This window comes from Ammospiza caudacuta, chromosome Z, assembly GCF_027887145.1.
Source record: "Ammospiza caudacuta isolate bAmmCau1 chromosome Z, bAmmCau1.pri, whole genome shotgun sequence".
Taxonomy (NCBI): Eukaryota; Metazoa; Chordata; class Aves; order Passeriformes; family Passerellidae; genus Ammospiza; species Ammospiza caudacuta.
In genome coordinates, this window is record NC_080632.1 from 69,141,310 (window position 1) to 69,153,911 (window position 12,602).

Consider the following 12,602-nt stretch of genomic DNA (forward strand, 5'->3'; position numbering starts at 1 on the left):
TTGCTAGTTTTTTCACTTATGTGATAGACCATGACAGGATTATTAAATCCAAGGAATCATCAAAAGAAAGTACAAGAAAGTACAATGAAAGTACAAGAAGAAAGAATGCCCCTCAAGAACTTGAAATAAAAACTGTTACAGATTTTAACAATGCCAGAGTTTTGATGGAGCTGGTAATTCATGTAAGGCATGTACATTTTCTTCTGTTATAACTCACTATTGCCACTAGTAGTTCAGTCAATGAGGTCAACTAGTGAAGCTACCACTTTTCAATGTACTTTTAGGGTAACCCATAAAAAACATTGCTATTTACTTTCATGTGTCTAAAATGTAATGTATTAAATTTTATTAAAAATTAATTAGTACTTAAAATTTACCTTACAATGACACATTATACTTCGTGGCAGTTAGAGAACTGTTTCAAAGCAGGCAAAGAACTGGAGTGAGGAAAAAAATCTTTCAATTCTACAAATACATTTCCAAGTTCTCTTTCCAGAAAAAGGGGAATAAAAGAACAGTCTTAGGAAACTCCTAATATCTATTTGTGTCTAGAAAGCTGTAAAATGGTCCACCACACAATTGTATTTTCTTGGTGGATATCTTCCATCCCCCAACCTTCTTATATGTGCAAGGTAATTGATCTCTTTTTGAAGCACATCACATTTATTTAGGTCCAATTTCAGATTTGCAGCCTTAGACTTATTACAAAATATTTGTAAATTACTATCAATTCTTAATTCAAAATTTTAGTGGGGCCCAGAATATCATCTAGGTTGAGATGTACAGACTAAAAAATATTGTCTTCTAGTAGTTTTTCAAATAGCAATTGTGAAAGCCAAAAACATTAGGTGAAACTGCCAACAGCATGGTCCTGCTGTGAATACAGATTTCTTACAGTTTATCTCCACATGCCAATATTAACTTTAAGGTTGTGTATAGAAAGACAAATTAAATTTCTGTAACAACTGAGGTCTCAAGTTTTTATGGTAATCAATAAGATTATTTTGAAAATTAAAAAGCAATATATTGCATTTTATGTTGTTCTTCATCAACTTGACACTACTATCTCTTCCTAAACAAATGTATGAGACCCAAAGACTGACTGAAGGTCTAGAATGTGCCTTGTTGACAATTTCTCAGTGACAATTTCTTAGTGACCACTGTCTTATCTGCTATTCATAAGTGGCCAGGTCTACTGTCTGATGGGGTCCCCTCTGACACATATTAATCCTGTGTTGGGCCAGTGCAATCCAATAAAGCTACAGCTGTTTGTTTTACTGTGCAAAGAAAACCCCCTGATTCCTAGAAATAATGATTATCAAAAAAGAAGTCCCAGACTGTTCAACTGGCATGATGTGTATTTAGAGCAAATCTAGCAGAAATTCTCAGAATTCACTTATATCCTTCACTTTTTGACATCAGCATCTTCTGGATTCATCTGCTTATTTTATAGAGACACCACTTCCTTTTTTCCTCTATTATCTTTTGCTTATCAAAATAATAAATTTCTATTTCACATCCATGAATAATAAGGCAATATTGGTTTAAAAAAATCTGCCAAGTAAATTGCAAAATAGCTTATTTTGTCAGAAAATTAACATGGTACCAGCTACCTTCACTATTTTTCTCTAAGGTCTCTGCAAAGCCACAGCAGAGACCTTAGACCCTTTACTCACTCAAGAACATGTCTTGAACAAAAAGTTGCTGGATGTTGGACCTATTGAAAAAAACCTCTGAGATTATATAGGACTGTAATTTAACACACCTAGGTTATTTAGACTCACAGCTTGTTACAGAGGTCAAATACGCAAATCAAATTTTTCAACCATCTTTTCAAAATTGCCTCTATGCAGTAGCTATGTGCACTAAAGACAAACAAAAGGTTCTGTTCTGGTTAACCTGATTTATTACCTTTAGTACTTTTTGATGCAATAACATCATATTTCCATTATTTTAATTTTTATGTACATTTCACATATCCTAACGCACAAAAAAATTACAGAAGTGCACTTTTTTAATCTCCCTGTCCAGATAGCATATAATTATATGCATGGAGTTTTAATAGCTTCAACAAATATGTTATCCTTCTTATAATATTTAGCAACATGAATCATGCCCAGATAGCTTCTCTACAAATACTCTGTTGGCATTCACAACAATACTCCCTGCTATGATGGGGAATATACATTCCTTCTCAACCTCCCTGTGGTACAACCATGAGAACAACGGGAGAAAAATGAAAATTAATGTGTTTGAACGATGTCTACTTTGAGCATCCCAAAGTGTTAAAACAGTACAGGAAAATTCATCAATACCTAAGATTTTTTGCCTTTTGGCCTGTTTTTAAAAGGAAAAGGAAAGATTGAATGTAAAATATGTGAAAAGGCTTTTCCTTCTTAAAAAATTCTTATGTAATTAAATACCAGGGAGTCTTGTTATCACTAGGGCAAATTGCTCAAAAACTATGGTATACTTGGCTGTATACAAGAAGGAATAGAGAATATATATTTTTTGTCATTAGACAATTAACCCCATTGAAATTAATTTAGATGATATGGATCATCACAGATATTGACTTTATCTAAACTGGAAGCTTATTCATCCCAATATTGAAGTTACATAATGTGTAAATAACACATTTTGTAATTCAAAGTCACATGGATTTCTCTAAAGCTTAAGAGGTTGGTCAGTCAATAGACTAATACATTCTGTCACTTATTACCTGTAATAATTTAAACAGATAGTAAAACTCAATACTGTATAACACTAGGTTAAGACTCTGACCCTGATCAAACATTTGTCAGCCTTTGTAAAAGATGACATGTGTTTGAGTAGGCAATTGTATGCACTGCAGATCTCAATGTGTGACAGAAATAGATGTACTCCTGACAAACATTAGACCATTACAAAATGACAGAACTAAATCATGTTATATATAGATAGATAGAGAGATAAATACACATAAACATAAATATAAATATATACAATATGATGTGGAGGTAATAGTTTTTTGATAAATAGGAAGAGTTTGTTTGCAAAAAAATAAAGAAACCAAGACTCTCATATTCCTGAAAAATTAAGGCAAATAGGTGATTATACCATTCGCTATTCAACAATATGACCATTTGATCTGCAAACGACTAATGGGAAAATGTCATAAATGTCATAATGGGAAAATGTCATTTGTTGTTGCTTCAAACCCAATGCCATCAGAAAGCAACTAAAAATTTGTAGAAATATTCTTTTATTTATTCTACTTTCAAAACAGCACTAATGAATTAACAAGCAGAAGCATATATATGTAATTCTAGAATGCCAACAGCAACAAGCATATAATAATATCAACAAAACATCTAGGAAGCTTTCCACTGCTCAAATGTAATTTTGAAAGTGTTCTTTTAGACTACTGATCCACACTTTTAAAAACCTGTGTACAGTAGTTGCGGTATCAAAGCTCCATAAAGTTCAAATTAATCTTGACTCATTTGCATTTATGATAGCAGCCTATTTTATCAAATTGCAGTTTGCTTTGAAATTATTAATACACTAGTTGAGTGTATTATGTAAATTCTCACTCAAAAAGTGATGATTTTTCTATCTTTTTACCCATTCAAGAAGTGTCCTACTGGTAAGTAAATGGGTACTTAACCCTCAAAATGGCTGTCAGCCTTCCTCCAGTATTTAAGTTAAAAATGAATTTGTGTTTCTCACTGATAATCTTATGTGGATTGAAAATATCAATACTTACTTGAGCTTCTCAACAAAATTTTCACTAAGAAACAATCATGGTGTAGCAATGTTTCCAAAAGCAAGTTCAAATTACAGTATGGCTGGGATAAGAGCAGCTTCAGCAGACCTTGGGATGCCATTTCTCTGGCTGACGGAGTCCTTTCAAAATATAAGATAAAGACAGAAAGAATAATAAAATTAATTTATCTATGAAATTAATATCTTTGAATTGCAGATGTAACACTAAATGCCTTAAGTGTCAACTCCTCCCAGATTACTCTGAAAATGCATTCATGCTTCCTTACTTTAAGGCAGCTCAGAGAAGGAACTGCACTTAATTTCAACTAGTTAAAAGGAAACTGACATTTGTTACTCTGCCACAGTTAAATCTGGTACAAAGCAACTGTGTTTATCTCTTTCATGGAACAGTACCTATTTTGTTCTTCTAGGCAAAAAGGAGGGGCTTTTTTTGCTGCAGTTGAATAAATATAAGGGTACAATTTTTTAGTTTATTATTGCAGTAATTGTTGACTAAGACATCTGCAGTGTCTCTCCTTGATGAAGTGTATAAAGCTCTTAAGTAAAAGGCAGTCAAAATGCTCAAAGGGGTTGCAAAATTCCACTTTAGGTTGAGCAATTCTTATGTGTTCTGAAAAATCCACAAGAAATATTAGACTGGTTGTTTTACTGCTTCACCAGCAGGGAGAAGTGAGAAAGCATAGTACAAATGAATTAGCTTTTAAAAAGATGGCAGTTTATTTTCTGTTTGTGATTTCCATGTTCCGCAAAAATTGAGGTTTACAAATACTTTTCCAGAACTTCCTCTGAACACAGCCAGTGACCCAACACCAATCACTGAACTCACACTACAGTTAAATAAAAAATAAACAAATCTGTCCTGCCAAATGTTTATCACCTATTGTATTTAGTATTTTCTTCTTGAAACATTTTTGAAAACAAGTTTTTAAAATTGGATTGTGGATATTTTTTTTCTTTAATGTGTAAATTTTTATTAATTTGAAGGTTTTTTGAAAATAAAATTTCAACTGATGTTTACCTGCTGTATTTACTTTTTTGGCTACAAATTTATACAATAGTTGATAATATTGAAACTTTATACACCTCATAAACTTCTATGCACTTGAATTTTACATGCGTTATTTTAAGGACTTCATATGCATTGACTGGGCAGGTATAAATATTACCTGCCAGTATGCAAAAAGCACCTTCAGCATCAGTTAAAACCTTCTTCATAGGGAGGTTTTCAATCTGACATTTTTTTGTCAGACTAGACAAGTATTTATATGCCTCTGCTCAAACAATTTACATGCCATTTACACATAACTTTTGGGACAGAACTAAAATGGGCTCATGATAGTTCTACCAGAGGGGTACCTCTCCATTAAGTTGCATGCTTTTACAACCTCTGACTTCGCCAAGGGTGCCACCTCCCAGCTATGCTTGAATACACACACAAAAAACCCCCAGATAACTGCACAAGTATTTCACTGTTGAATCAAAGCTGCTATTTATACAATATACTCAATACAAACCTACAAGTCCTGGAAAAGAAAATGTCAGCTGATACACTCCTCTACTTTAGTCCCTCAGATGTCTATGTTTCCATTACCATAAAAAGCAGTATGCCACATATCTTGCAGGGCAGTCTTGAAGCCATCTAAGGAAACCATAGCACTGTCTTCCAGCAGGGCCCTTACAGTCCACTGTTATTACAAAACTCCACTGTAATTACTAGTAATTTTAGTAAAGGAACCTCAGCCTTTGCTCTTTTAACACTACAGCAAATACCTCTAACTTCATGAACAATGTCTTTGCCAGGAAACCTTAGGCACAGCTTTTGTGACTTCCATCTGGTACTTTATATATTTTGTCGACAGTGTAGCACTGACTCTACAATTATATTTGAATATTAGCACATATTGGATTCAAGCAGTATTTATCAAAAACACCTACACATATACATTTCAATCTTGATAGAACTTGCAGTCAAATTAAATTCTCCATATTTAAAACACATACTTCATTCAGATATTAGGATTTTGCATTCTTAAAATAGCTATCCTAATTTCTGTATGTTCAATATTAGTCCTATATATATAATCTAATGCATATATAATCTATATATAATCTAATCAGTAGTTAGTAATTAAAGTTAAAATTAAAATGGTTACTATATTCACACTAGAACTAATGCTATGGCTGAGAGCAAACTCAACTCTTCGGTAATTCAGTTAAAACATTCAGGCCAGTTTAATTTTTTTTCTCTTCTTTTAATGTCATGTTATCCTATCTAATAAGGTCACTCATTGCCTTCAAATTAAAAGATAAGTGACAATTTGAGTCAATTAGATTTATGAAGAATCATATTTTAAATTCCTATAGAAATAAATTATATTTTTTAAGTATCTGAATTGAAAAAAAAAACCTGTCTGTCATTGACCAGATGGGAAGTTATCATGTTGTAATATACACCAGTTCTTGGCTCTTTAAGCATCTTGCAAATTGAAATGTACAGTGGTGTGACTCACTTAGAGGAAAAATAAAATATAGCAGACATTCCCTACAGCCATGAAGCTAGCACCAATAAATGCACTGAGAAGTTTTGTAACGTGCATATGGAGAGACATATGTTCTCTCATCCTCTTAGCTCAGTACTAGTGCAAATAAGACTAGCCTCATAAAAAGTGACAAAAGGTGAAGTACATATAAATATCACACATATAAATGTCCTGTTTTGTACAGTAGAAGGAAAAATCTCTAACTTTGATTTGCAAATGCTATGATTATAAACCCCAAATGAGGCAAAGAACAAATCACAATTAACACTGAAGGAATCACAATTACTAACTAAATAAATATATCTAAATAAATAAATAAGTTAATTATTATCACTAAAAGAACTGAAATATAAATTATCAGTAACTCTTTAGTTTGATAACCAACTATATTATTTTGGTTTCTATTCAAAATAGAAAGAAAGAAAATCTCATGTTCTAAGTTCAAGATGTTATAAGGCAGGTAGACATGCTAATTCATGGTAACAATCTTGACACTGATTTTGGAGTCAAATTGATAAAATTAAACAGACTGTAGCCATTTGCAGCAATGAAAAATAATGTAGGAAATCATGTTACATAGTAAACAAAGTACTTTCAGGAACTAGCAAAACTTTTTTTCTGAAATAGCAAGCTTAGGAAGACTAAATACTTAATAGCTAAATGTATGACAGGTTAGTGTTGTCAGTTCAAAATCAGGTGGCCACAGTTGAGAGGTATACAATGGCCTGTGCTTCCAATTTTGTTACAGACAGTGAACATATATTTTAATTAGATATAAGATGCAAAATCAGAAAACAACCCATGAATAATTAGGATGCTCTGAAATATAATTTTCTGCAATACTTAAATATGATGTTTATAATATTCTCAAGGCAGTATTTGAAGGGGAAAAATGTTTCATTCACATAGAGTATAAAACCAATGAAAAAACTAGAACACCTCAGAATTACTCATTAGATATAGAGCCCTTAATTTTTTTTCCTGAGCAGCTGAAAGGTCTGTTGTTAAAAAGGAACAATAAGTATTTTACCAATATAGTTTGCTCATTATCACCAGGACAGTATGCAAGGCTCTCTCTATATTCAGACTTTTCTCACAAAGGTACACTGACTGGATCTTCTCGGAGATGTACTTTCTTTTATACTTAGCATTTTCCTGTTTGGTGACTGAGAAGTAGGGTATTTTAGTAACTTTCTTCCACAGAAAATAAGTGCCTACTACATAGCTCTGGAATAGTTTTCTGCTATTTATTTTTATCTATCTTAATTTCACCTCAAAAAAGATAATTATGTTAGACCGAAATGGTACCAGCATTTCCTTTATATAATGTTACACAGTATAGGGTACTCAGTCGCAAAACCATCTTCCAAAACTCATACTTCACGGTATAATTTATATTTTGAGATCTGGTCGTGCATGAGGGCATCAAAAAACATATTGTCTTTTCCACAGTGAATACTTAATGGAGCATAAATTTTCCAGAAATGGATGACTAGATTCCTTTCTAATGCAGTCATTCCCTCTACTGTATCCATCCTTCTCCTTTTTCTCCCACCATGCATAACTTAAAAAGTGACTGACAAAGTTCCTTGGAGCTTGATAAACACACATGATCTTTCATGCTTTATAAGAACTTAAATTACTATTTCAAGCAGGACATATTCTGAATTCACAGTTATTCAACTCTGTTTGGCATGTAGTTAGCAAACCACATGTTTTTGATGCAGTGACAACACATATTGTCTCTGGTTCAGCAGATATCAGAGGCACTAGGGAAGGAGAGAAGAGGATTGATGACACGTAGTTAGGAGTGGAGCCTATGGAGAGAAATCAGCATGTTTTGTGTAGTATGGAGCAAAATTATAGGGAACATATTTACATATACAAGGTAAAAGATGCTGTGTGTACAAGGAAAGAGGTAATAAATCCAAAGCACATGGGTCATCCATAGGTCACCAGTCATTTGATAATGTATTCTTCCAAAAGATAAAAATACTTTCTTGGAAAACACAGTAACATCTCACAAAAGCAGCTTTTCATGAAAATGGAGAGTGAAAACCTCTCAGGAAATAACCTTGAAAAGGAGGAGAGGGAGGTGAAAGGTTAGGAGAGGATCTACACTGGTGTGGGAGTGCTTCTGTTTCAAAATTAGAAAGCAAACAACAGCACAGCTGGTAGCATCTATCTTCTATGTCACTTGTCCTTATATGCAGTGACAGAGAAAAGTTAAGCCTTTGCTTCTAATCATTCAATAATCTCCAAAAAATTCAACTACAATCAAGCAGCATATTGTTAAATGAGTTATTTATGAACCAAATATTTATTTTTATACAGCAATCCTAAACAGAAAGACAAACATTCTTTATCTCCCCTTTAATTATAAGTCCTTCAAAACAGCAACTGTGCTGAACTTTTGTTTTATCAAGAACTATATAGTCTTTAATTAAAGCCAGAAAACCTTACAGATAATTCAAATCTCAAACATAATTAATAGACTAACAAAATACAGTGCTTTCAGTGCAACTTTTTCTCAGGCTTTCAAATATTAGAAAAATCTGTAATTAATTAAAAAATCCTTCTATGACTTTTAAAAATTAGAATATTAATTAGACATTGATTCAGATGTGCTCTTCAAAATGTAACAATATTTGACTAATACTGACTTCTTTTTCCCATGGAAAATGGCCTGCGTTTGCGGCCACTCGCCTCGGCCGACTGGGCCGTGTGAAGCCAGAAATTGGCAAACTTTGCTGGATTTCTCCAAAACTAAAGCTGCCAGCAACTAGGACCCTGCAAGTCCTTAAATCCCCAAATGCCACCTTTAATCTGATACCCAGAACCTGGGGAAATGACTTCTTTTTCCCATGGAAAATGGCCTCTGTTTGTGATCGTTTTACAACAATCAACTTTTGATACTCACTTTTGAAAGTAAAAACAGGATGACGGTATGCAAAATAACCAGTGTAATGGATGATAAAAGACTTTTGAAAAATCTTGAGGAAGACGTTCATCAGAATTACCCAGAAATGTCCTGAAAGAAAACAAATACTTCCAAATTACTAGGGAGACTGAAAATCCCCTTAGACCACTACTATTAATTATGTCTACATGAACAGAAGACAGAAAATACCTTATGATAATACTATTAATATATGTATGCAAACACATTATTGCAACTCTATGTACTGTAAAAAATAAAATTCTATATTTTTATTCACTTTCACTCTTTGAAACTCGGTATCTAACAACTGTTATTCAAGTTTTCTTCATATTTTTATTCCTATATAATACATTTCAAACTATGTTTGAAAATGCATTCAATAAGCAAATTTCTCTTCAGTCATTCATTTCTACAACTCTTTTCTTCCTGCCTAACAAAAATGCATAGTATTTTCAACACTTTTATAATAAGGATATGTAAAGTATCTTTTGAAATTATACTGATTGACATGCAAGTGTATATGGACTTTGGATCATACAGGGCAAAAATTTGAACCAGAAGCTTTGGACCTTCACTGGCTTGAGAGAAATGGAATACTGGTTGTTTTCAAATATAAAGGACTAGAGAAGAACTAGATTGTGACTAGATGCTACTTTTGCAATACTTTACTTACTTAAATGATGTGAGAGGCAAAATCTATGGATACTAAAAATGAAATATTTTATCAATTAATTATATGATAGGATTACAGATGTGTGTAAGAACAGGATTCTATAATTTAATATTTGCCTTTAATTATTGTTTAGTAATAAATCATTACTAAACAATAAATTATATGTACAATATATAATTGTAATAATATAATGTATAAATTATTAATAATATATATATGCATATATATTATAATATATAATAATATATATGTATAAATTATATGTACAATAAATACATATATGTAAATAAATTATATGTACAAATTTCTAGCAGCCAATATGATTCAATAATGTGTGATAGTAATGGATGCCCCTTGGCACTTCCCTTTTTATTTTCATTTACATTGTCTACAATTCCAGCAGAGAGGAATTCCAGCCTGTTACATGTATCCTCCATTAAATATAAACAATTATCACTTCACAAGCACCTTACTTTTCATCTTACTATGAATTTTTTATCTTTCATCTGAAGTAATTCAGAACTACAGCTACATGTCTATTAGACTCAGATGAAAGAAGAGAGAGAATTATAGTTTTTCAAAAGAAAGGTAGCTGTTTCTGCACTTCTCCAAAAGACAGGTTGTTTTATTTGGAAAGCACCCTTACTAATAAAAAAAAATAAAACTAATTTAGTACAGATCTTAAGTAAGCAAAATCTGAGCAGAAGGATTAGCACAGTCAATTTGTACTGTTTATGAACTCATGAAAACCTGAAGATTAAAAATAGAGCTGAGATTCTAATATAGCCAAAAGAAGACTGCCAACTTGAAAAGAATTCTTTTAAGGACAGTAATTTCAATATTATGAAAGTAAAAAACAAATCTTATTGTCTCTCATCCACTGAAATATTTTTTCTGAATATAGCAAAGTATAGAGCAAACATCCTACACAAAAGTGTGATAAATACATCTTGGTTAGCAATCTAATTTTAAAAAAGAGGACCACATTTTGTCTATTACTTGTGTAGGAACTGTTTGACAGAATTCTGGACTAAAGCAGCTTGCTAAACATCACTTGGCTGTTTCCTAAGGAGCCTTAGCCATATCCTGAGGAGAAGCACAGGGCAGATTTTTGGATTCTGACTTACTTGCTTATACCAAAATCTCTACAGAAAATTTTAAAGTGAGGTAGAGATAATCTAAGCGTTTTAGAGATTGTTTAAATATTAGAATAGCTTCAAATACTATTAAAAATAAAGTGTCTGATGATAATACAGTAATTCTCATGACAGCATTTTTTAATGTCCAATGCTGGCTAGGTAATTCTTACCAGGAAAAAAACAACTCTGTGCCAGACTGTTGAACTCAACTACTCTTCTGACAGAAGTATAATAACAGCTAATAGGACATTTGGTTTTGCTTCAAGTTATGCTAAACCAGCTGCCTATTATCTCAAAGCACTCGATAGCTGATTTAATACCAAAGCAAGATTTCAAGTTATAGTGGTTTTATTTCTCAGTTGAGTATGACAGGGTGAGAATTGACCCGTAAGCCTGAGTGCAGGTGTGAAGAAATGAGATGCCAGCAAGGTGCATCCTAACACTATTTCTTTGTAGATTGTATGATTTCTCTCTGCATAACCAATAAACATTACTAAAAAAGCAACTTCATGAGTTATAACTCATATATTAAAGAGAAATGTCAGTCTTTAATAGCAAATAACATTGAATTTACAACAATAGAGAACAATTTTGCCAATAAACTCTCTATATTATTCTCTCAGCATTTAAATATTTTACTTGATTTCTTGTTGAGAAAATAAGATATAACAATTCATACTATGAAAACACAAAAAGGTGCATCCACCTTCCTCTTTATATTCTACCTTTACAGACTATCGTCCCCTACTCAGCATAAAGACTAAAGCATATCAGAACAGGCACAAGAATGGATCTGCTCCAAATTGAGCAATCCGGAACCCGAGGCAGAAGAGAGTAAGGCCCAGGTAATTTCCTCCTCTACAAACTTACGAGTAAAGAATGGCATTGGACTCTCCTGTGTGTTCACAGGCAGCACTGAAACTGTGTGATCCTCTACATGAAACCCCAGCTACTAGAACTGAGTAACTGACAACAATCTTGTCCGCAAGTAAGACTATGATGATTGGAAATTCAGAATTATGAAAATCCTCATATTTCAGAGCTTTGAGTAAGCAGCAAGAAAATAGCAACACTCAGTATATTTAAGGAGCACATTCTAGAGACTCACTGTTCATCAGGTCCTCAATAACGTGGACAAAAGTCAACAGAGAGCAGATTTGCTTAGCAGATTTTCAGGTGACACTAAACTGGGGGAAGCAGACCCAGCAGTTAATACAACAAACAGCTGAGTGCCCACTCATGGACACCTGGGCCAACAGAAATTCACAAAACTGACTGAGGTAAAGAGCAACTGTTTGCTTCAGCTACAGAATTACAATAACCTAGGTTGGGAACTGACTTGTCTAAGTGCCACTCTACCCAGCCACAAACCTGGGATTTATGGGTAATAGGTACTGAAGACAAGGCAACAGTATATTATCACTAGAAAAATGCAAACCACACACTGGGCAGGAACACAGCAACTAAAACAAAGATAGTGATTTACTTCATCTGCTTGTCAACAGTTTAAGCCTTACCTAGAATATTCTGTCCAGCCTCTG

At 33.0% G+C, this 12,602-nt stretch overlaps 1 protein-coding gene across 1 annotated transcript in view; it reads right to left on the reverse strand.

Annotated features, from left to right (window-relative positions):
- KIAA0825 (KIAA0825 ortholog) overlaps nt 1–12,602 on the reverse strand; it is a 235,823-nt gene that overhangs the window by 127,962 nt on the left and 95,259 nt on the right. The window contains exons 11-12 of the mRNA XM_058823363.1: nt 9,229–9,339; nt 3,749–3,888 (exon numbers count right to left, since the gene is read on the reverse strand). Of these exons, the coding sequence (XP_058679346.1) occupies nt 3,749–3,888; nt 9,229–9,339 (251 nt within the window). The remainder of the gene's footprint in view (nt 1–3,748; nt 3,889–9,228; nt 9,340–12,602) is intronic.